The sequence below is a fragment of the Oncorhynchus mykiss genome, chromosome 9 (genome assembly GCF_013265735.2).
Source record: "Oncorhynchus mykiss isolate Arlee chromosome 9, USDA_OmykA_1.1, whole genome shotgun sequence".
Taxonomy (NCBI): Eukaryota; Metazoa; Chordata; class Actinopteri; order Salmoniformes; family Salmonidae; genus Oncorhynchus; species Oncorhynchus mykiss.
The window spans coordinates 35,683,632-35,710,106 of record NC_048573.1 but is presented as its reverse complement, the minus strand read 5'-3'; the positions used below and the strand labels follow the sequence as shown (position 1 = coordinate 35,710,106).

At 42.1% G+C, this 26,475-nt stretch overlaps 1 protein-coding gene across 5 annotated transcripts in view; it reads right to left on the bottom strand.

Annotated features, from left to right (window-relative positions):
* LOC110531972 (transmembrane and coiled-coil domains protein 1) overlaps window positions 1-26,475 on the bottom strand; it is a 77,999-nt gene that overhangs the window by 34,314 nt on the left and 17,210 nt on the right. For 2 of the 5 annotated variants that reach the window (XM_036987873.1, XM_036987874.1), the window contains exons 2-3: window positions 26,418-26,461; window positions 25,296-25,606 (exon numbers count right to left, since the gene is read on the bottom strand). In XM_036987873.1, the coding sequence (XP_036843768.1) occupies window positions 25,296-25,577 (282 nt within the window). In that variant the 5' untranslated portion in view covers window positions 25,578-25,606; window positions 26,418-26,461. Of the gene's footprint in view, window positions 1-15,586; window positions 16,151-25,295; window positions 26,166-26,417; window positions 26,462-26,475 lie in introns of those variants that run through there. The other 3 variants (XM_036987871.1, XM_036987870.1, XM_036987875.1) reach the window with 2 other exon arrangements.

Below are 26,475 nucleotides of genomic sequence, written 5' to 3'. Positions count from 1 at the left end.
ATTACATAAAAACACGTGAGTTGGTGAGGCGGATGCTCACTGGGAGAGGGTAGAGGGAAAGACTGAAGAGAGGAAAGGATACAAATGGTAAGATGAGTATAGATGACTGAGCGCAATTGTCATTTGAACCAGGGCTATCATGCTGGATGGGGCTAAGTGCATTTACTGTATTTGCAAGAAAGAGGAAATTGATCACCAATATGGTAGAAACCCATTATTACTACTTAAACCTATTCCGTCTGTTCATACAGTATCTGCACACACCGAAGAGCAAGGGGGCTAGGATAAGGAGCCTTAGAGAGTAAATGAATCTCTCTGATATGAATGGACAGTATGAGAACATGGTTGGCTGCATTCAGATTGGTGGATCCACTTGCGAACAAGGCATGGGCATGACAGGTCAGACGATGTTTACTGGAGGTGTGTGTGTGTGTGTGTTTGAATGTTTGAGTGCTCTCCTGTGTGTTGTTATCTCGGTTAGTGGCACAAAGCCTCAGAGCTGAGCTCAGAGATATATATTGGAATATTGTAACGGTTCTCTAACGACAGACGCTGGGAGACGAGAAGCAAGTACAGGGTGTGGATTTAATAATAAATAGACATGAAACAAAACAAGAACAGCATCTGGACAGGAGAAACATAACATCAAAGCTGACTCGGGAATGAAACTGAGGAAGTGACAGATATAGGGGAGGTAAATGACGTAATAGAGTCAAATCAAATCAAATTTTATTTATCACATACACATGGTTAGCAGATGTTGATGTGAGTGTAGCGAAATGCTTGTGCTTCTAGTTCCGACAATGCAGTAATAACCAACGAGTAACCTAACCTAATAGTTCCAAAACTACTACCTTATACACACAAGTATAAAGAGATAAAGAATATGTACATAAAGATATATGAATGAGTGATGGTACAGAACGGCATAGGCAAGATGCAGTAGATGGTATAGAGTACAGTATATACATATGAGATGAGAAATGTAGGGTATATAAACATCAAGTGACATAGTTTAAAGTGGCTAGTGATACATGTATTACATAAAGATGGCAAGATGCACTAGATGATATAGAGTACAGTATATACATATACATATGAGATGAGTAATGTAGGGTATGTAAACATTATATTAAGTGGCATTGTTTAAAGTGGCTAGTGATACATTTTTACATAAATTCCCATCAATTTCCATTATTAAAGTGGCTGGAGTTGAGTCAGTCAGTGGAACAACAATAGTCAACTTCTCTTTAACACAAAGACCTGATGGACCAATGACAGTGAGGTTCTCTTTGACACAGAGAAAGCATAGACCAATAACAGTCAGTTGTACTTGGCACAGAGACAGAGTGGACCAATAACAGCTGAGTGCTGTTATATGCCAGTGTTATTTGCCAGATGTGGGTGAAGGTTGACCAGCATATCCTCACATCCTCCCCAGAGAGTAGAGATGTGTCAATGCTCAATGACCAAAGAGGAAGCACAGCTGTGGACCCCCCCAAAAAACACACAAAGAATGACCCACAGTGACTCCCTGAGATTCCACACACCCGCAAGTACGTACGTACGCACGCACACATTCACACACACGCACACACACAAACACTCACAAAAAAGGCTAACACAAACACTGGAGTGTCCTTGAGTGATGTACTTAATTTACACTACTCCAGGAACTGGAAAGCTGGTACTATATATAGGTGAGCAATGACAAAGAGTGCAGCCACAGCCAACCTACCCAGATTAGAAAGCCTTATAAACCAGGGAATAAAGGGTCAAACAGGCTCTCAAGTTTCCACATGTCCGTTATGTGTGTTTTTAAGGGTCTACAGACAATCATAAATAGACATAGGACTACAAAGGGAAAACCAGCCCGGTCGCGGACCCCGACATCTTGCATCCGGACAAGCTAAACACCTTCTTCGCCTGCATTGAGGATAACACAGTGCCACCGATGCAGCCTGCTACCAAGGACTTTGGGCTCTCCTTCTCCGTGGCGGATGTTAGTAAGACAGCCCAGACTGCATCCCTAGCCGCGTCCTCAGAGCATGTGCAGACCAGCTGGCTGGAGTGTTTATGGACATAATTCAATCTCCCTATACCAGTCTGCTGTCACCACTTGCTTCAAGATGTCCACCATTGTTCCTGTACCCAAGAAAGCAAAGGTAACTGAACTAAATGACTATTGCCCCGTAGCACTCACTTCTGTCATCATGAAGTGCTTTGAGAGGCTAGTTAAGGATCATATCGCCTCTACCTTACCTGACACCCTAGACCCACCTCAATTTGCCTCAATAGATCCACAGACGATGCAATCGCCATCGCACTGCACACTGCCCTATGCCATCTGGACAAGAGGAAAATTGACTATAGCTCCCCTCTCAGTTCCTTTCAGATCCTCCCACGATATTGAAATGAGAAAAGATAGTATGGGGGACCGAGAGAATGAAAAACAGCTTCTATCTCAAGGCAATCAGACTGTTAAATAGCCATCACTAGCCCAGATTCCACCCGGTTACGCAACCCTTCACCTTAGAGGGGCTGTAGTGGTGCAGTTTGAGAGCTTAAAGTTCCTTGGTGTCCAAACACACCAAGACAGTCGTGAAGAGGGCACAACAAAGCCAATTCCCCCTCAGGAAACTAAAAAGATTTGGCATGGGTCCTGAGATCCGCAAAAGGTTCTACAGCTGAAACATTGAGGGCATCCTGACTTGTTGCATCACTGCCTGGTACGGCAATAGCTCTGCCTCTGACCGCAAGGCACTACAGAGGGTAGTGCGTACGGCCCAGTACATCACTGGGGCTAAGCTGCCTGCCATTCAGGACCTCTACACAAGGTGGTGTCAGAGGAAGGCCCTAAAAATTGTCAAAGACCCCAGCCACCCCAGTCATAGACTGTTCTCTCTACTACTGCATAGAAAGCGGTACCGGAGTGCCAAGTCTAGGACAAAAAGGCTTCTCAAAATTTTTTACCCCCAAGCCATAAGACTCCTGAACAGGTAATCGAATGGATACCCAGACTATTTGCATTGTGTGTCCCCTCCCCAACCCCTATTTTTATGCTGCTGCTACTCCCTGTTTATGATATATGCATAGTCACTTTAACTATACATTCATGTACATACTACCTCAATTAGGCCGACCAACCAGTGCTCCCGCACATTGGCTAACCGGGCTACCTGTATTGTGTCCCACCCACCACCCACCAACCCCTTTCTTACGTTACTGCTATTCTCTGTTCATCATATGGTTAAAGTGACTATGCATATATCTACATGTACATATTACATCAATCAGCCTGACTAACCGGTGTCTGTATGTAGCCTCGCTACTTTTATAGCCTCGCTACTGTATATAACTTGTCTTTGTACTGTTGTTTTATTTCGTTGCCTACCTATTGTTCACCTAATACCTTTTTTGCACTATTGGTAGAGCCTGTTAGTAAGAATTTCACTGTAAGGTCTACCTACACCTGTTGTATTCGGCGCATGTGACAAATCAACTTTGATTTGATTTGATTTAGAGGCTGCTGTCCTATATACATAGACTTGTAAATCACTGGCCACTTTAATAATGGAACATTAGTCACTTTTATAATGTTTACATACTGCTTTACTCATCTCATGTATATACTGTATTCTATTCTACTGTATTTTAGTCAATGCCACTGACATTGCACAATCTAATATTTAGATATTTCTTAATTCCATTCGTTTACTTTTAGATTTGTGTCTATTGTTGTGAATTGTTAGATACTACTGCACTTTTGGAGCTAGGAACACAAGCATTTCGTTACACCCGCAATAACATCTGCTGCTAACAAATTTGATTTGGTTTTGATTTCATGTTTATGCTACTTAGCGTGTACACCTGTTGTGGCACCACATTCTGGGTCAATGTACAAGGCAGTTGTACATTGTCCCCAGAAGGTCAGCAAAACAAGAACACGCAAGCAAGCAAGCACGTACGCACACAGACACACACACACACACACACAATCACGCAGGTGCATACACACACATGCACGAAAACACAGATTAATATAGAGTTCGTACACACACAAGGGCATTTGAAGTTCATACATCAACATAGTGTTACAAAAGTGCATTCATTAGAAGACAGAACACGGACTGATCGTGCAGTTCTTTGAAGTGAAATGAGGCCGCACCATTGAAGAACAGTTCTATTGATTTATCTGTTATCTTATACAGATGTAGTAAGAAAGTAATTCCTGCTGTTGCGAACTGGTTCAATTTAAGATCCTACATCTGCAGCAACAGGAAATGTTAATTATGTGAATTATAATAAACTGACATCTTTGTAGGGAATGATACATTTCTGGTTGTCAGGAAAATTCTCAGCAACAAAAGAGTGATCAATTTAAGAATATACATCTGTAGCTTTCATTTATCTTCCCCAGTGGTTTTCTATACATAATGAGCCTTGATAACCCTCCACCTCTCATCCCTCTGGCTATATCATACACACCCCGTCTCCTATTCCACACACTCAATACTGTGGCCTGGTTGGACAATGAGTGAAGGTCTGTGTGAATATCTATAACTATGCAGTGAAAGGATGATACCTAGTCAGTTGTACAACTGATGCATTCAACTGAAAAGTTTCTTATGCATTTAACCAAACCCCTCTGAATTAGAGAGATGCGGGGGCCTTAAATCGACATATATGTCCAGGGGGAACAGTGGGTTAACTGCCTTGCTCAGGGGCAGAACGACAGATTTTGACCTTGTCAGCTCAGGGATTCATTCCCAAAGCCTATTGCAAGGCTACCTGCTGCCCCATTAAGTACGGGTTAATGTGTGTGTGTTAGTCCATCAAATCAGCATGTTTTGTGGTAGTGTGTTTTTTCACAAATATGCTTCAGGGAGAAAGAGCTGTGGTACTGGCTCACAGACTGGGCTACGCTAAGTTAATTGATTACCCATCCCATGCTCTAGGGAAAAAGCGCACAGTGGCCGGGTAGCAAACTCTATGCTGCACGGTACTAGTCCGGGGCCTGGTGGTTGGGAAACCCTGTACTACAATGTTTCCTCTGCTGCGTCATACACTGCTCAGTGTTGTGCAATGTGGAGATATGATAGGACTGTAACAATGACTGTGGAACTAGCACATCTACACCTCCACCACAGGAAAGAGGAAACAGCTGAGTGTCATTCTCACACAGAGATCAGAGAGCGGATGACACACACACACAATGGTTGGGCGGTATCCAGATTTCAATACCTTCAAACTGTGCCTGTGCCATTCCGGGATATATGGAATTACTGGCAGTGTACACAAGGGGCACTATTTTTTTTCAAGCTAAACAAAAAGCCCCAAAAACATCAGTTACCAGAATGCTAACAAAATGACAGCCAACCAAGCTCATAAAGTTATGCAAGTGTCAAAAAACGCAGTTTGAAGCGCGCACAAAACAAATATTAGACATCAGGGACCTTAATCCACGAGGGGATTCTCTGCTGCTGTTCCCAAGCTAACATTAGCTACTTAGCTAACATTAGCAAGTTAGAAAAACTCAGATAGACAAAATGTATTTGGCACATCTTAAATAGTTAACCTAATAGTAATACGATATATAGCTTGCAAACATTAGTAGTGGCGTCATACCCTGTGTTGTTCTGAACAGAATCAACCAATGCTTGTCTATTCTGAAGAAAATTTGCAGCGGAACACGCACCTGCATTCACTAATAACTCCTTTCTATGCGCACAAAAATGAAGTGTTTATCTGAAGTGCCTTGAAAGCCTAACACAGTAAGATCATATTTTATAACTTAGCTAGTCATATTGGCAATAGAACAAGCTTTCTAACGATGCCCACCTGACCGAGATTGAGATTTATAATGGGCCGTTTTTGGAATGCGTAAACAACAGCAGTAATTGTGTGATAGCAGGGATGTGTTCAAAACAACTACATGTGTGCTTGCTCTAGTTCCTCAATGACACAGCTAGGAGAGCTCAAAAAAGCACATAGTTGAAGACTCTTCTTTGAGTCATAAAAGTGCATTGAAATTACTTAGGGACTGTGCACACGTTGGAGAGGTGTGTGACCATTTAGTCCTCTCAGCCTTGTCCTTTTTTGTTGTCTTATGTTGCACTTACCGCACATTTTTCAGGAATATTCCTATAATGTTACTCAAGGTATACAGAGTATTTTCAGATTTTGTTTTTAACAAATGCGGTAAAAAGTATAGTTAAATATAAAATACACATAAAATGAACAGTGTAATGTTTGGATTCAGTCTTGTGTCAGGTGAACTGTTGTGTCCTCAACTTTGGTCTAATAATTTTCCCATAATCCCATAATGTTCCCATTCAACTGCTAACATGCTTATTGCATTTCATATTTCTTCTGTAAGAAACATTTCAATTTAGCCCTATTCATATGGGCCAATTCCAACGAGTGTAAAGGGTTAACACTCTTAATTCATCATCATTACCAAATGTTTGCTTTCTAATCAATAACACCTAAATCAATACACTCACACAAACGGAACAAAGAGCTATCATAAAACTAACATGGATACAGTATACAATGATATCAAAATCAAACACACAATCTCAATGGTCAATCTAAGCTCAGGCAGAACACACATTCTCTGCCAACTCAGTGGAGCAAGAGCCCATGGGCAAAAAGCAGGCAAGGAAATATTTACACTTATAGCAGAATATTTGTACAGCGCTCTGGGAGAGAGAGAAGTCTGTTTGAGAATGAAAGAGAGAAACAGGGAAGGTGATGAGAGGGCAGAAGAGCGGAGAGAGAAGAGAGGACAAGTAAAGAAAATGTCTGAGAAAAAGGAGAGAGGAAGATAGTAAAAGGGAAAGAGGGCGGAAGGAGAGCAGGCATGAACACAGATAAGGATAAAGTGTATCTTACTCTTTCTCTGATGAGAAGAATCTAGACTCAGCAAAAACAACAAACCTGAAAACCACGTGGCTTAGTGTACTGCCAGCCCGCACCACAGAACTCTGCCTAAACATATCCCTTCAACTGTAAACACTGTGGGTGTGAGAGGTAGGTGTTACATCAACTAACAATAGCTTTCAACCACTAATGCAGAGTGGGGCGATGACATTGGCCACATCACACACATGCCCAGCACAAGCACACTTGTTTTTATCTATTCAACCTTCACCTAACCTTTATTTATCAAGATCTGCAAAAACAGCAATAACATACACGCAGTTTCATTGAAATGACACAACAATGGATTACATCATGTCCTGGTCACAGGTCACATGGACTGCAAAACCCACACCTCATGCTTGTGTATGTCTGCTGAAACTCAATCGAAACTCTGCTGTTTGATGAGTGTGTGTGTGTGTGTTTGCCTGTCATAAACACAAATTAAGGTCAACAATGCCAGTAATATTGGTCCTTCAAATCAAATCAAATTGTATTAGTCACATGTGCCGAATACAACAGGTGTAGACCTTACAGTGAAATGCTTACTTACAAACCACTAACCGACAGTGCAATTAAAAAAAATAAGAATAAGAGATAAAAGTAACAAGTAATTAAAGAGGAGCAGTAAAAAATAACAATATATACAGTAGGGTGCGGGTACAGAGTCAATGTGCGGGGTCACCGGTTAGTTGAGGTAGGATGTACATGTAGGTAGAGTTAATTAAAGTGACTACGCATAGATGACAACAGAGAGTGGTAGTGGTGTGGAGAGGGGATGGGGGGGGGGGGGCAATATGAATAGTCTGGCTAGACCACTGAACCACCCGGGAGGCCCCATCGATGCACTTATTGATGAAGCCAATGACAGATGTGGTGTACAGTCGTGGCCAAATGTTTGAGAATGACACAAATATTAATTTCCACAAAGTTTGCTGCTTCAGTGTCTTTAGATATTTTTGTCAGATTTTACTTTGGAACACTGAAGTATAATTACAAGCATTTCATAAGTGTCAAAGGATTTTATTGACAATTACATGAAGTTGATGCAAAGAGTCAATATTTGCCGTGTTGACCCTTCTTTTTCAAGACCTTTGCAATCCACACTGGCATGCTGTCAATTAACTTCTGGGCCACATCCTGACTGATGGCAGCCCATTCTTGCACAATCAATGCCTGGAGTTTGTCAGAATTTGTGTTTTTTTTTTTGTCCACCCGCCTCCTGAGGATTGACCACAAGTTCTCAATGGGATTAAGGTCTGGGGAGTTTCCTGGCCTTTGACCGCAAATATGTTTTGTTCCCCGAGCCACTTAGTTCACTTTTGCCATATATCAAGGTGCTCCATCATGCTGGAAAAGGCATTGTGCATCACCAAACTGTTCCTGGATGGTTGGGAGAAGTTGCTCTCGAAGGATGTGTTGGTACCATTCTTTATTCATGGCTGTGTTCTTAGGCAAAATAGTGAGTGAGCCCACTCCCTTGGCTGAGAAGCAACCCCACACATGAATGGTCTCAGGATGCTTTACTGTTGGCATGACACAGGACTGATGGTAAGCGCTCACCTTGTCTTCTTCGGACAAGCTTTTTTCCGGATGCCCCAAACAATCGGAAAGGGGATTCATCAGAGAAAATTACTTTACCCCAGTCCTCAGCAGTCCAATCCCTGTATCTTTTGCAGAATATCAGTCTGTCCCTGATGTTTTTCCTGGAGAGAAGTGGTTTCTTTGCTGCCCTTCTTGACACCAGGCCATCCTCCAAAAGTCTTTGCCTCACTGTGCGTGCAGATGCACTCACACCTGCCTGCTGCCATTCCTGAGCAAGCTGTGTATTGATGGTGCCCGATCCCGCAGCTGAATCAACTTTAGGAGACGGTCCTGGCGCTTGATGGACTTTCTTGTGCACCCTGAAGGCTTCTTCACAACAATTTAACCGCTCTCCTTAAAGTTCTTGATGCTCTGATAAATGGTTGATTTAGGGCGAATCTTACTGGCAGCAATATCCTTGCCCATGAAGCCCTTTTTGTGAAAAACAATGATGACGGCACGTGTTTCCTTGCAGGTAACCATAGTTGAGGAAGGAAGAACAATGATTCCAAGCACCACCCTCCTTTTGAAGCTTCCTGTCTGTTTTTCAAACTCAATCAGCATGACAGCGTGATCTCCAGCCTTATCCTTGTCAACACTCACACCTGTGTTAACGAGAGAATCACTGACATGGTGTCAGCTGGTCCTTTTGTGGCAGGGCTGAAATGCAGTGGAAAAGTTTTTTGGGGATTCAGTTCATTTACATGGCAAAGAGGGATTTTGTAAATAATTGCAATTCATCTGATCACTCTTCATAACATTCTGGAGTATATGCAAATTGCCATCATAAAAACTGAGGCAGAAGACTTTGTGAAGATACATTTTTGTGTCATTCTCAAAACTTGGCCACAACTGTACTCCTCAATGCCATTGGAGGAATCTCGGAACATATTCCAGTCTGTGCTAGCAAAACAGTCCTGTAGCTTAGCATCTGCTTCATCTGACCACTTTGTTATTGATCTAGTCACTGGTGCTTCCTGCTTTAATTTTTGCTTGTAAGCAGGAATCAGGAGGATAGAATTATGGTCAGATTTGCCAAATGGAGGGCGAGGGAGAGCTTTGTATCAAATCAAGTTTTATTTGTCACATACACACGGTTAGCAGATGTTAATGCGAGTGTAGCGAAATGCTTGTGCTTCTAGTTCCGACAATGCAGTAATAACAAACGAGTAATCTAACCTAACAATTTCACAACAACTACCTTATACACACAAGTGTAAAGGGATGAAGAATATGTACATAAAGATACATGACTGAGTGATGGTACAGAACGGCATAGGCAAGATGCAGTAGATGGTATCGAGTACAGTATATACATGTGAGATGAGTAATGTAGGGTATGTAAACATATAAAAGTGGCATTGTTTAAAGTGGCTAGTGATATATGTATTACATAAAGATGGCAAGATGCAGTAGATGGTATAGAGTACAGTATATACATATGAGATGAGTAATGTAGGGTATGTAAACATATTAAGTGGCATTGTTTAAAGTGGCTAGTGATACATTTTTTACATACATTTTTCCAATATTAAAGTGGCTGGAGTTGAGTCAGTATGTTGGCAGCAGCCACTCAATGTTAGTGGTGGCTGTTAAACAGTCTGATGGCCTTGAGATTGAAAAACAGCTTCTGTCTCTCGGTCCATGCTTTGATGCACCTGTACTGACCTCGCCTTCTGGATGATAGCAGGGTGAACAGGCAGTGGCTCGGGTGGTTGTTGTCCTTGATGATCTTTATGGCCTCCCTGTGACCTCGGGTGGTATAGGTGTCCTGGAGGGCAGGTAGTTTGCCCCCGGTGACGTGTTGTGCAGACCTCACTCCCCTCTGGAGAGCCTTCCGGTTGTGGGCGGAGCAGTTGCCGTACCAGGCGGTGCTACTGCCTGACAGGATGCTCTCGATTGTGCATCTGTAAAAGTTTGTGAGTGCTTTTGGTGACAAGCCAAATTTCTTCAGCCTCCTGAGGTTGAAGAGGAGCTGCTGCGCCTTCTTCACAACGCTGTCTGTGTGGGTGGACCAATTCAGTTTGTCCGTGATGTGTACGCCGAGGAACTTAAAACTTACTACCCTCTCCACTACTGTCCCGTCGATGTGGATAGGGAGTGCTCCCTCTGCTGTTTTCTGAAGTCCATAATCATCTCCTTTGTTTTGTTGACGTTGAGTGTGAGGTTATTTTCCCTCACCTCCTACCTGTAGGCCGTCTCGTTTGTTTTGGTAATCAAGACTAGTGTCGTCTGCAAACTTGATGATTGAGTTGGAGGCGTGCATTGCCTTGCAGTCGTGGGTGAACAGGGAGTACAGGAGAAGGCTCAGAACGCACCCTTGTGGGGCGCCAGTATTGAGGATCAGCGGGGTGGAGATGTTGTTACTTACCCTCACCACCTGGGGGCGGGTAAGGCCCGTCAGGAAGTCCAGTAGCCAGTTGCACAGGGCGGGGTCGAGACCCAGGGTCTCGAGCTTGATGACGAGTTTGGAGGGTCCTCTTGTCCAGATGGTTTAGGACAGTGTGCAGTGTGGTTGCATCTCTGTGCATCTCTGTGTGTGGAGTACAGGGGGTCCAGAGTTCTTTTCCCTCTGGTTGCACGTTTAACATGTTGATAGAAATAAGGTAAAATTGATTTAAGTTTCCCTGCATTAAAGTTCCCGGCTACTAGGAGCACCGCCTCTGGGTGAGCGTTTTCTTGTTTGCTTATGGCGGAATACAGCTCATTCAATGCTGTCTTGTTGCCAGCCTCTGACTGTGTTGGTATATACACAGCTACAAAGAATATAGATGAAAACTCTCTCCGTAGGTAATGTGGTGTGCAGCTTATCATGAGAAACTCTACCTCAGGCGAGCAGTAACTCGAGACTTCCTTAGATATCGTGCACCAGCTGTTGTTCACAAAAATACATAGACCGCCACCCCTTGTCTTACCAAAAGCCACTGTTCTATCCAAGCTGTATGTTGATATTGTCGTCATTCAGCCATGACTCCGTGATGCATAGGATGTTACAGTTTTTAATGTCCCGTTGGTAGTTTAATCTTCCCAATAACGTCTATTTTATTGTCCAAAGATGGCATGTTTGCATGCAGAATTGAGGGGAGTGGGGGTTTATTCGATTGCCTCCTACTCCTCAGAAGGCAGCCAGCCTCCGGCCTCTCTTTCTCCGCCTCTCTTTCTCCGCCTCTTCTTCACGCAGATCACTGGGGTCGGGGCCTGTTCCCAAGGGAGCAGTATATCCTCCACCTCGGGCTCGTCAGAGTCGTGAAAGAAGAAAAAGGATTCTGTTAGTCCGTGGTGGGTAATCGCAGTCCTGATGTCTAGAAGTTATTTTCGGTCATAAGAGACGGTAGCAGCAACAGTATGAAAAAAATGAATGAAAAATGAAAAATAGTCCAAAAATAAGTTACAAACAACGCAGATAAACAAACAAAAAAACTCAATCAGTTGGGGGCATGTAAAACGTCTGCCTTTTCTGCTCTAGCGCCATTTTTAAATAATGGCGCCGGAGCTGCAGAACAGGGTGTGGTGAGTCTTTTGTTCCAGCCCTGCACTAACACAGCTGCTCTAGCTTATCAAGCATGTGGTTATACAGCACATTGCATAGCTGAATCAGGTGTGTTGTATCTTGGCAAGAACAAAATCCTGTGCACACTGTGGCCCTCAACGACCAGTTCCAATCAACCATTTCTACCAGCATGAAAAAGACCATGCATCCATCCAAAACAATACTGTAGTTATGGACATCATTTTCTGTCTTTCTCATAATATTGTAGGTAAACAGAAGTAACCAGCTTAGGTAACCAGCATCTACAGGCTTTTAGAAAGAGGGCATGTGCCATTGTGTGTGTGTGTTTACGGGTAAAATGATCTGAAGTAGACAATAGCTGTACCTTATTAACTCTGAATATTAAGTGCTAATTACTCCTGGAAATGATTGCATGCTACCAAAACTGCAGATATTTATGTACAGTGAATTGCGAAAGTATTCGGCCCCTTTGAACTTTGCGACCTTTTGCCACATTTCAGGCTTCAAACATAAAGATATAAAACTGTCTTTTTTTGTGAAGAATCAACAACAAGTAGGATACAATCATGAAGTGGAACGACATTTATTGGATATTTCAAACTTTTTTAACAAATCAAAAACTGAAAAATTGGGCGTGCAAAATTATTCAGCCCCTTTACTTTCAGTGCAGCAAACTCTCTCCAGAAGTTCAGTGAGGATCTCTGAATGATCCAATGTTGACCTAAATGACTAATGATGATAAATACAATCCACCTGTGTGTAATCAAGTCTCCGTATAAATGCACCTGCACTGTGATAGTCTCAGAGGTCCGTCAAAAGCGCAGAGAGCATCATGAAGAACAAGGAACACACCAGGCAGGTCCGAGATACTGTTGTGAAGAAGTTTAAAGCTGGATTTGGATACAAAAACATTTCCCAAGCTTGAAACATCCCAAGGAGCACTGTGCAAGCGATAATATTGAAATGGAAGGAGTATCAGACCACTGCAAATCTACCAAAACCTGGCCGTCCCTCTAAACTTTCAGCTCATACAAGGAGAAGACTGATCAGAGATGCAGCCAAGAGGCCCATGATCACTCTGGATGAACTGCAGAGATCTACAGCTGAGGTGGGAGACTCTGTCCATAGGACAACAATCAGTCGTATATTGCACAAATCTGGCCTTTATGGAAGAGTGGCAAGAAGAAAGCCATTTCTTAAAGATATCCATAAAAAGTGTTGTTTAAAGTTTGCCACAAGCCACCTGGGAGACACACCAAACATGTGGAAGAAGGTGTTCTGGTCAGATGAAACCAAAATTGAACTTTTTGGCAACAGTGCAAAACGTTATGTTTGGCGTAAAAGCAACACAGCTCATCACCCTGAACACACCATCCCCACTGTCAAACATGGTGGCGGCAGCATCATGGTTTGGGCCTGCTTTTCTTCAGCAGGGACAGGGAAGATGGTTAAAATTGATGGGAAGATGGATGGAGCCAAATACAGGACCATTCTGGAAGAAAACCTGATGGAGTCTGCAAAAGACCTGAGACTGGGACGGAGATTTGTCTTCCAACAAGACAATGATCCAAAACATAAAGCAAAATCTACAATGGAATGGTTAAAAAATAAACATATCCAGGTGTTAGAATGGCCAAGTCAAAGTCCAGACCTGAATCCAATCGAGAATCTGTGGAAAGAACTGAAAACTGCTGTTCACAAATGCTCTCCATCCAACCTCACTGAGCTCGAGCTGTTTTACAAGGAGGAATGGGAAAAAATTTCAGTCTCTCGATGTGCAAAACTGATAGAGACATACCCCAAGCGACTTACAGCTGTAATCGCAGCAAAAGGTGGCGCTACAAAGTATTAACTTAAGGGGGCTGAATAATTTTGCACGCCCAATTTTTCAGTTTTTGATTTGTTAAAAAAGTTTGAAATATCCAATAAATGTCGTTCCACTTCATGATTGTGTCCCATTTGTTGTTGATTCTTCACAAAAAAATACAGTTTTATATCTTTATGTTTGAAGCCTGAAATGTGGCAAAAGGTCGCAAAGTTCAAGGGGGCCGAATACTTTCGCAAGGCACTGTATGTGTTATTGTAATATATGTTCTCACAGATACATGAAAGAATAACAGAGTAGAATAAAAAGTGTGGTTGAGGAGAGAGCAGCAGGTGGGTAGGTGGAGAAGAGGTCTAAGAGGAGCAGGAGGAAGGAAGGAGGAGGATAATCCCATAATCCTGCTCTCTGAGGGGCGGGATGAGCAGACATCTTCAGAAAAGCCCTGAGGAGGCTTTACCCCCCCAAGTATGACTGCCTTTTCATCTCCACTCAATAATACAGAGACCCCCTCCCAGCCCCATTCAAAAGCAACCCCCTTTTCCTTACAAAACACCCAAAAATGCTCTGCCCCAACCCTCCTTCCCTTCCCTCCATATCTCTACCCCTACCCATCCCTCTCTCCCCAAGCAGCTCAAGTGAGAGATCAGACCAGACCCTCCACTCAATCAATGTGGAATCCTCAGCTGCAGGCGATCCTGCTAGACAATGTGTGTGTGTGTGTGTATGTTCTGGTGAATAATAAGAATGCATACATCAACTTTTGGTGCAGTCGAGAGAAATGGAATACTACCGAACATTGGAAAGAGACTTCACTTTATCTGAATAGTTAACCTTTGTAAAACAGCCCAAACAAAGAAAAACCTTAACTAATTACAGAATCAGTGATAATATCCTGGAAAGGACAGACTATGTCATCACTGTGGGTTAGGCGTGATAGAAAGTGAAGCACACTTTCTAATCACCTGCCCCAAACATAGATTCATTAGAGATTCCTTATTTTGAAAGGTTCTACATTCACAGAACAATTAAACAAAGAGAAACTTTCTATACTTTTGGGGGAGAGTATGTCACAGTTTGTCCCAAGCAAAGGGAGGAAACATAAAAATGTACTATTGTACTATTGTATTATAAGTAATATTGTAAGTAATAGACCATATAAGTACCACCATTTTCAATAATTTTGAACATTCTGAATAATTTTGAACACATTCTGAACATTGGCCATTATTACATTTCTGTATTGGATATTTATTTGTTATATTCTGTTAATATACAGTGTACACTGAATGTACAAATTCTTAATGTTTTGTACACTCAGTGTATATTTTTATTTCATATTATAGCTACTATTTTTTATTGCTGTCATTGTTGCTTTCATTATTTTTATTTGTATCACTTTGCTTTGTCAACATTGAAATGGTCATTCATACCATTAAAGCATATTGGACTTGAGAGAGAGAGAGATAGACAGGATTCAACACAGTGATGAGACAGATTTTTTTGGGACAGATTAACCAAGACAGATGGAGCTAGGAGGGAAAAAGAGAGAGACATTCAGCAACTACAGATGTACATGTCTTTTGAAAGTATACACTTGAAAGAGCCACACTAAACATATAATGTCACAGGTCTCAAATTACCAGACTAATATGGGGGTCCCCCACAATGAAGTCAATTTCATGTATTATGTTCAGCTCAGTGGGTCACTTTACAGTTAAGTGGGGGTCTTTTAGCAGACTTACCTTGGAGTACTGTCTGCGTAGACTAAACCTCTGAACCATCCTGACTGACGGAGCGACTGACAATGTGCTCTACTCCACTCCACGCACGGAGCTCTTCTCAGTAGGAACACACACATCCAGAGCCAGTATACACACACATCGCTACAATCTACTTCACACTACAGGAAATATGCATGTGCATAATCACAGAAAAGCACACACACGCAAACACACTTCTCTCTGTTCCAAACTGCTCTTAGACCATGCTGGTTCATCTAGTGAGAAAACACAAGTGACGAGAGAAAAGAAAGTGAGAAGGAGGTGAGAATGAGGGAGGAAAAGGGAGGGAGGGAGAACAGACAGAGATAAAAGAGTGCTCAGCTGTGCTGCCCTCTACTCACACAGCACTCTCTCCACATTCACACAATGTGGTTGAAATAATATAGAGTTACAAAGCAGACAGGAATTAGAAATACTGACACACTAAAACTATCTTGCTGCAGACACAGGGTCTGACGCAAACACACACAAACACATACACAGACACACACTCGGTCTTCAGCTCCGTCACATTTACTGGAGAAAAAGCAATGTTGCGTCATGCTTCCTGTCGGGCAGTGGAGGGGGCAGTAAAAAGGGGAGGGTGAGGGGCTGTCTGACTGTCTGTACAACGCTTCTCCTGGGACTATGTCAGTGGGGGGGTGGGGGGGGGGGGGGGGGGGGTGGGAAGGGGTGGGAAAGGGAGGAAGGATAAGAGAGAGAGTACAAGCACATTCCTTTCCAAAGGGCCGTGGGGTGAGACAGAGATGCAGCTTGAGCCCCACCCTCTTCAACATATATATCAACAAATTGGCGAGGGCACTAGAACAGTCTGCAGCACTCGGCCGCACCCTAATAGAATCTGAAGTCAAATGTCTACTGTTTTCTGATGATCTGTTGCTTCTGTATCCAACCAAGGAGGACCTACAGCAGCACCTGGATCTTCTGCACAGATTCTGTCAGACCTGGGCTCTGACAGTAAATCTCAGTAAGACTAAAATAATGGTGCTAAAAAAAGGTCCAGTTGTCATGACCACAAATACAAATTCCAAATTGAGACTCAGCATGCAGATTTCTGCAAAAACATACCAAATAATGCACGCAGAATTAGGCCGATCCCCGTTAATGATCAAAATTCAGAAAAGAGACGTTACATTTTACAACCCCAAAAAGAAAGCGATTCCCAAACCTTCCATAACAAAACCATCACCTACAGAGAGATTAACCTAGAGAAGAGTCTAAGCAAGATGGTCCTGGGGCTCTGTTCGGGAAACGCAAACAGACCCCTCAGAGCCCCAGGACAGCAACAGAAACACAATTAGACCAAACCAAATCATGAGAGAACAAAAAGATAATTACTTGACACATTGCCAATTCTTTCCATTTTTTTTTAGAAAACCTGAATGCTATTTGGCACTAAACAGAGAGTACACAGAGGCAGACTACATGACCACTGTGACTGACCACAAATTAAGGAAAGCTTTGACTATTTACAGACTCAGTGAGCTTAGCCTTGCTATTAAGAGGCCACCATAGGCAGACCTGGCTCTCAAGAAAAGACAGGCTATGTGCACACTGCCCACAAAATGAGGTGGAAACTGACCTGAACTTCCTAACCTCCTGCCAAATGTATGATCATATCAGAGACACATATTTCCCACAGATTACACAGACCCACAAATAATTTTTTTAAACAAATCCAATTTTGATAAACCCCCATATCTGTTGTGTGAAATACCACAGTGTCCCATCACAGCAGCAATGTGTGTGATCTGTTGCCACAAGAATAGGGCAACCAATGAAGAACAAACACCATTGTAAATACAACCCATATTTATGTTTATTTATTTTCCCTTTCGTACTTTAACTTCTTGAGTGTAGGGGGCAGGATTTTCGTTTTTGGCTAAAAAACATACCCATTTGAAACTGCCTATTTCTCAGGCCCAGAAAGTAGAATATGCATATAATTGTCAGATTAGGATAGAAAACACTCTAAAGTTTCAAAACTATCAAAATATTGTCTGTGAGTATAACAGAACTGATATTGCAGGCGAAAACCTGAGGAAAATCAAACCAATCTGCTGTTTTTCCTGAAAGCTCTCTGTTCCATTGGATGCCTTGCCTCCATTTAAAGGGATATCAACCAGAGTCATTTTCCTATGGCTTCCTCAAGGTGTCAAAAGTCTTTAGACATAGTTTCAGGCTTTTATTTTGAAAAATGAGCGAGAAAGATAACACCGCGCTGCGATACAACGGGTGTTGATGAAAAGGATCCCGCTAAATGGATGGGTGCGTCAAGAAGTTAACTATTTGTACTTAGCCATATTTGAAATGTCTCTATTCCTCTGAAACTTTTCTCAGTGTAATGTTTACTTTGTTTTGAATGAGATAGAAAATGAGAGAGGAGGGGAGGAAGGCAAAAGACAGACAGTGGGTCATAAAGAGAATGAGACAGGTAGTATTTGGGTAGGGTGTGGCTCTATCAGATCCATTGTGTGCAATGTGGAATCTCAAGCACACACACACACACACACACACACACACACACACACACACACACACACACACACACACACACACATTTCACTGCTCCAGCCTCTTCAAATATCTTCAACAGTGTAAGGACAGACACTAGAGACAAGAAGCAAGTACACGGAGTGAACATTTAATGAAACACGGACAGGAACAGAATACGGACAGCGTCTGGACAGGGGAAAACAAAATGGCAATAATGCTGACAAGGGGAACAAACTGAGGAGCGGACAGATATAGAGGGGCAATCAACAACGTAAAGGAGTGTGTGTGTGTGTGTGGCTTTGTATCCCACAAATGTTGCGAGGGAGTAAAAGATGTTAGGGACAATACAGGATGAATCACAATATTTTTTTGCTAAAAAAGAGGTCAAAATCCTTTCAATAAACTGTCTACATTACAACATATATGAATAGCTAATTATGGAAAATAAGATAAGCAGGATTTTTGAAATATATATATATATATATATATATATATATATATATTTTAATGGCTTTATATAATACAAATTGAGGTGAGGGCGATGGAAATGCATTTGCCGTTTGATCTGCTTCTGTTCTGTGGGTGTCACTGTGTGCTTTTTTCGAAGGATGAGTCCAAACAGGTCATCAAGGTAGATGGATTATTTTAAACATGTTATTGCTAACATGTCACCACAATGACTGGAACGAACTACAAAAATCTCTGAAACTGGAAACACTTATCTCCCTCACTAGCTTTAAGCACCAGCTGTCAGAGCAGCTCACAGATTACTGCACCTGTACATAGCCCATCTATTATTTAGCCCAAACAACTACCTCTTTCCCTACTCTATTTATTTTATTTTATTTATTTATTTATTTATTTATTTATTTATTTATTTATTTTGCACCCCATTATTTTTATTTCTACTTTGCACATTCTTCCACTGCAAATCTATCATTCCAGTGTTTTACTTGCTATATTGTATTTACTTTGCCAACATGGCCTCTTTTTGCCTTTACCTCCCTTATCTCACCTCATTTGCTCACTTCATATATAGACTTGTTTCTACTGTATTATTGACTGTATGTTTGTTTTACTCCATGTGTAACTCTGTGTTGTTGTATGTGTCGAACTGCTTTGCTTTATCTTGGCCAGGTCGCAATTGTAAATGAGAACTTGTTCTCAACTTGCCTACCTGGTTAAATAAAGGTGAAATAAATAAAAAATGGACAATAAGCAGATATGGCTTCTTAACCTATACTGTCCAAATAATGATGATCCAAGCTTCTTTGAAAATACACACTACCGTTCTTATTGTGCAGGAATACATTGATTTGGATAGAAAACACTCTAAAGTTTCCAAAACTGTTAAAATAATGTCTGTGAGTATAACAGAGCTGATATGGCAGGCGAAAATCTGAGATTTTTTTTAAATGTTTGTAGTTTTCGATAGACTGCCTATACAGATTCCAATGACTTAGGACTCAAATTGCACTTCCTATGGCTTCCACTAGATGTCAACAGTCTTTGGAAATTGTTTCAGGCTTGTATTCTGAAAAATGAGGGAGTAAGACCAGTCTGAATGAGTGGACACTGCAGTGTCCCAGAGGTTTTTCATGCGCACGACCGAGAGCACGCCTTTCTTGTTTTCCTTTTATATTGACAAAGCTTTTGTCCAGTTGAAATGTTATTGATTATTATGACTAAAAACAACCTGAGGATTGATTATAAACATCGTTTGACATGTTTCTATGAACTTTACTGATACTTTTCGGATTTTTCGTCTGCCTGTTGTGACTGCCTTTGAGCCTGTGGATTACTGAACAATACACACAAATATAAAATTGGATAATTGGATATAAAGAGGGACTTTATCGAACAAAACAAACATCTATTGAGTAAATGGGAGTCCTCAGAAAATCGCATGGTTTGCTTTCGCCGTAAAGCCTTTTTGAAATCTGACACAGCGGCTGGATTAACAAGAAGTTAATCTTTAAGCCGATGTATAACACTTGTATGTTTTATGAATTTGTAATATGAGTATATCTGTTTTTGAATTTGGCGCTCTGCAATTTCAGTGGATGTTGGTCAGGTGGGACGCTACCGTCCCATGTACCCTAGAGAAGTTAACAAAAATCTTGCAGGGTGGTTGAAAAATGAGTTTTAATGACTCCGACCTAAGTGTATGCAAACTTCTGATTTCAACTGTATAAAGCTCCAGTCCATTAAATAAATTGGAGTCCTCTTACACTTCAGTGTTGTGATGCAAATATTCTAGCTAAATGCTTGGCGCATAGAATTAAAAAGGTATTGTCAGATATTATTCATCGTAATCAGACAGGTTTTTTACACGGACAATACATTGGAGATAATATATGACAAGTACTGGAAACAGAATACTATGAAATATCAGCGAAACCAGGCCTGGTTTTCAAAGCTGATTTTGAAAAGGCTTTTCATAAAGTATGACTGGAGTTTATATATACATGCCTGGAATATTTACATTTTGAAGAATCTCTTATAAAATGGGTTAAAGTTATGTACAGTAAACCTAGGTGTAAAATAATCTCTCAACAGCTACTTCTCAAAGTTTTAAACTGTCAAGAGGAGTAAAACATGGTTGTCCACTATCTGCATTTATAATTATTATTGCAATTGAAATGTTAGCTGTTAAAATTAGATCCAACAATAATATTAAGGGATTAGAAATCTGTGGCTTAAAAACAAAGGTGTCATTATACGCTGATGATTCATGTTTTCTATTAAATCCATAATTAGAATCCTTCCACGGCCTCATAGAGGATCTAGATACTTTGTCTAACCTCTCTGGATTAAAACCAAATTATGATAACTGTACTATATTATGTATTGGGTCACAAAAAAATTCAACTTTTACATTATCGTGTAGTTTACAAATAAAATAGTCTGACAGGGATGTGGACATACTTGGTATTCATATCCCAAAAGAAATGAATGATCTCACTCCAATAAATTATGTTTGAAAGTTAGCAAAATAGATAAGATCTTGCTACCACGGAAAGGAAAATACCTTTCTATTTGTGGTAAATCACCCTGACTAACTCTTTAGTCATATCACAGTTTACCTATTTGCTTATGGTTTTGCCTACACCTAGTGACTTGCTTTTTAAATTATATGAACAACAAATATTCAATTTTATTTGGAATGGCAAGCCAGACAAAATTAAAAGGGCCTATTTATATAACGAATATGAATTACTGGAGGGGGGGAAATTATTAAATATTAAAGCATTTAAACTCTCACTAAAGGCATCAGTCAAACAAAAGTTACATTTAAATAATAAATGGTTCTCTAGTAAACTAGTAAAAATTGTTCAAGAATGCTATTTAATGAACCTGCCAGTTGAGGACTTGTGAGGTAACTGTTTTCAACTTACATATTTGACATACGTTTACATTGCGCATGTTTATTTATACAGTCATTCAACATGTCCTAATCTGGGATTTGAACTCACAAGCTTTGGGTCATGGCATTCTGATCTTTCTGCTGTCTGTGTCAATTGGGAAGTAGTGAACTACATGTAATTCAACAAGGAATCTAATTACATTTTGCTGTAGCTTAGTGGTAGTTTAACTACATTCAAATCTTGGTAATGTTGTCAGTAGTTAATAACTTTTTTGTCATGTAACTACTGGAACTACAGTCAATTTCTTTTGCAAACAAATTATATGGGTAAAGTAGACAATCATTTCCTTTCATTTTCAGCATCAGACCTGTCTAATTCTCACTTAAAACACTTTTTTTGTGGGGCCTCCCGAGTGGCGCAGCAGTCTAAGTATGTCACTACAGACCTGGGTTCAATCCCAGGCTGTGTCACAGCTGGCCATGACTGGGAGACCATTGGCTCAGCGGGTTTGGCCAACCGGGATGTCCTTGTCCAATCATGCTCTAGTGACTCCTTGTGGCGGGCTGGTTGCAAGTTGTACGATGTTTCCTCTGACACATTGGTGCTTCCGGGTTAAGCGAGCAGGGTTGTGTTATGAAGGACGAGAGTGCAGCCAAATCTGCAACGGTCAACAGTGGCATCAATTCTGCAAAATTTCCGGCAAAAAAACAGGTAAGATGTGCATTCTGCAAGGGCATCTGACTGAACTGCACATTACAGAAGTAAATTGAGCAAAGCCTCCAAAACTATTTGTGTGCAATTTTTGTATTTCTGCATAGGACCCAACGGTTACCTCCTACAGGCGGGAGAGGTAGGATTTTCACTGCTGGGCAGGAAACTGCAATCGTTGATATGGTTATCAGAAACAATGGCATAAAACTCAGAGATTCAGGATGAGTATTGGCAGACAATGTAAGCATGACAACTATTTCTAGAGTCCTGAAACAACATCAAGTCAGGATGAAGCAGTTGTACACTGTCCCCTTTGAGAGGAACTCTGATGAAGTCAAGCAACTCAGGAACCAATAAGTCCAGGTAAGATGACTATAAAATACAGAACTGGTTTTGAACAAAATCAAACAAGGCAGAGGCACACAATGGCATGTTTTTAGGTATAATGTAAACTACCGTAATAACCTAACTCTTATGTTGCCTTGTGGATTTATTTTAGAGAGTCATGGAGATTGAAGCCAGGCAAACACATATTCATCTTTGTGGATGAGGCTGGTTTCAACTTGGCCAAAACATGGCGGCGAGGGAGGAATGTGGTTGGGAAAAGAGCCACAGTGGATGTCCCGGGCCAAAGGGGTGCCAACATCACAATGTGTGCAGCAATATCCTCTGATGGATTGCTGTTACACAAACCACTAATTGGGCCATACAACACAGAGTGTCTCATTTAATTCCTGGGTGACCTCTATCTATGGAAGGGTTGTGCCAGGTGAGGAAAGGGTGGCATTTCACCACGCCTGTGCAGTCACAGAGTGGTTTGCAGCCCATCCCAGGATGGTGTCACTTTTCCTCCCACCTTTCTCTCCATTCCTCAACCACATATAGGAATTATTTTCCTCATGGAGGTGGAAGGTTTATGACCACCATCCACATGATCAAATGTCCTGGACGCAATGAATGCTGGATGCCTGGACATATCTGCAGAAGATTGCCAGGGATGGACCAGGCATTCCAAAATATTCTTTCCTAGGTGTATTGCCCAAGATGACATAAGATGTGACATGGAAGAGAACCTGTGGCCAAATGCATAAGATAGGGTTGACTAGTATTGCTACTGTATCGGTAGATGGCGTGTATATACAAATTATTGTATTTTGGAATCACTCAATGCCATTACATGACATAAAACATATTGAAGCATATTGCATCACGTCTGATTCATCCCTCTAACATATACTGCAGTGAATTCTAAACAGTAAAGGTGTCCTTCTTTTGTAAAGAAAACATTGTGTAATGCTACCTGTTGTTAGTGTTGTTTAGTTCAATGTTTTATGAGTGACAACGTGTGCTTGTTTGGAGACAACCTTTGCTCGTTGTTGTGGAAGAACGAGCTGATTTGAGACATGTATGAAGTGTTTTGGTAGTTTTAGGGCATTTTGAACGTGAAATGAACTGCTGTGCCAAGCTGAAAGTTAGTTAGGAGAACCGTGTGAAGAGTTTTGAAAAAGTGACCTAAGTATTGAGAAATGGGTCCTAGCGATTGTAAAAAAAAACAGTAAAATGGCTATATATATACACACACGCAGATCAGACTACAGCCATTATCTGATAGGACACCGCCATCTGGTGGCAGTAAGGACAAACATCAGGCATTTACACACCGGTATGGCTATAGCTATACTTTCAGAGAGGAGAGCAAGGCTGAAAATCTATATTCTCTCACTGGGGCCAGTCTGTTTCTCTTTCAGCCAACGTGTCTATCTTGGCAACAAGAGGTAGTAATGTTGTTGAATGACAAATTAGTCTGGCACTCAAACTAAATACAGACGTTAGATAAAGTCAAGTGAACACAAATTAACACCGTTCACACCTACTGTAGTGAGAGGCTACTTCATCAGAGGATATTAAAAGAACATAGCATGCTAGATGAGCAGGAAAATACTGCATGTACTTCCCCTGCGTCAGCTTTCCTTTGTTATTGAGCTCTGTCCTTTCAGACACAAGTGGTCTATTCTTACACACTGTCCACCAGGCTGTCGTTGGGTGTGTGTGTGTATGCGTGTGAATGTGTGTGTGTGTGTGTGTGCGTGCGTGCGTGCGGTTATAGCAGTGTCTGGTACAGAACTCTCAATGCAAAACCTGAGACTGAGAGGTCCTCTGACCTATCTTATCACAGATGGACAAGCATCATACACACATACTGTACATTCTGAACACAGAACAACAAACATACACATCTTGCGTGATGTAGCATTTCCAATTTCCAAAACATGATAAGAATTCTCATAAAAGCTCAGTGCTCCTACAACACAAGGAGCTCTTCTTAATGTATTATGTGGATAGACAGCATGTCTACTTTACTGTTAAAATAAAATGTATCTTCTTGACATGACAGAAATGCTTTTATAACATTCAGCGTTAGTTCTTCCTCTAGTGGATAATTCATCTTCACATGTCTCATAACATATACTGTAACTAAATAACTGAGAATCTGTCTGTTGACTACATGGCAGTCAGCAATTACAGTGGAACATACCATTCTCAAACATCCAGAGAGGGGTGTTTGGCTATCTTGCTAGGATAATGCATATCATATTTGCTCTAGACGTACTTGGGACAGTCTTTGGGCAATCGGGGCTCAGGAATACCAGTTTCTGACTGATCTGAGTAGACATGTGTGTGTGTATCTCTGACCTGAGCCTGGATTAGCACTGCCTCTGCTCAGGAGCATTTAGCATTACTGGACAGAAACATTATTATACACACATGGCATCACGTGTCATACTCTAGTAGATACCCATAAACTTCCAGTCATTGCGCTAATGCTAATTAGCATTGGCTCGCGAAACTCTCAAACTTCTTTCATATTGGACACAGAGACATAACAATGTTATCCACGAGTTCACCTGACACTGGGGAAGTAGATAAAGGTTGCCAATATCCCGAAGAGTCCCGTTAAGCCTCAATATTTAAGAGCAGGCCTGTTGGATGAAGAACACCTGAGTAGGACAGGATTGTATTACATCCATTACCAGATAAAACATGACCACAAACCAAAAAATACCCTAATATGATTGACAGCTGACATTGCTCACCTTGTCTGTCTCCTCCGTGGACTGGTATCCTGACGACAGCACCACGTCGCCTGACGTTGCATATCCAGGATTGTACCCAGGGGAGGGGCTACTTCGTGTGGTGTTGTCCGTCGTGGAGGAGGAGCGCAGGCGTTCGGAATGCTTCTGTGCATCATAGGTAGGGTGGCGGTGGGGGGTCTGGGGGCTGCCTCTCAGAGGGGGATCCTGGTCTACTCCCCCTCCCCCTGCCCCTGTCCCGTTCCCCCCACGGTGCTGGCTCTGCAGCATAGTCCCACGCCTCATCGTGCCCACAGGGCCGGCACCCTGACCAGCTGGGGGGGCAAGGAGACCACCAGAGGGGGGGTCAGAGTCAGGACAGGCCAAGGGGGCTTGGAGGGGGGTGAGGTAGTCCTCGGGAGGGTAGCGAGAGGGGCCACCCATTGAGATCACAGAGGATGAGGAAGAGGAGGATGCAGAGGAGGAAGAGGAGGAGGCTAGGGTAAAGCGAGAGAGGGACAGGCGTCTGCGTTGCTGCTGGAACAACTGCTTCAGACCCTGGCCCAGGACGCCCATGCTCTCTCGGGCATTCTGGGTCATTTTGGAGGGGGAGTGGTGGTCTGAGTGAGAGGAACACCTCTTGAGGCCTAAGTCCTGCGCCCCTTCTCTACCCCCCGACCCCCCCTGGGTGCCTCCCACTACCTCCTCTCTGCATACGAGGGTGCAGCACTCTCATACACAGGGGAATGGGGGTGGGGTAGGATAGGGGAGTAGAGTAGAGTAGGGTGTGTGTTTCGGGATGGGTTGAGACAGGAGAGGTCAAAGTTCAGCGGTGGCCAATGGGAGTCCACAACATGCATCCAATCAGCTCAAAGATAATGCTTGCCTAGTAGTCTACCATAGAAAGAGAGGAAGTGGGTTATGATGGAGTGAAAACAAGGGACAGCAAGAGGAAGCAAACAAGAAGAAGATGCTCTAAAACAGATAGTGTTGGAAGTTGCCCCCGACTCTGGGCCAGATGTTGGGGGCAACTTCTACTAACACCACAGGCACTGCACACACAAACGGGGGAAGGGGAAAGGAGAAAGATAGACACACAGAGATGGAACAAACAAAAGAGAGAAATAAGTGAAAAGACCCACATACCATCAGCCCAACACTGCCTAGACTCACTCAGTGTCCAAGATCACCTGTAGAGAGAGAG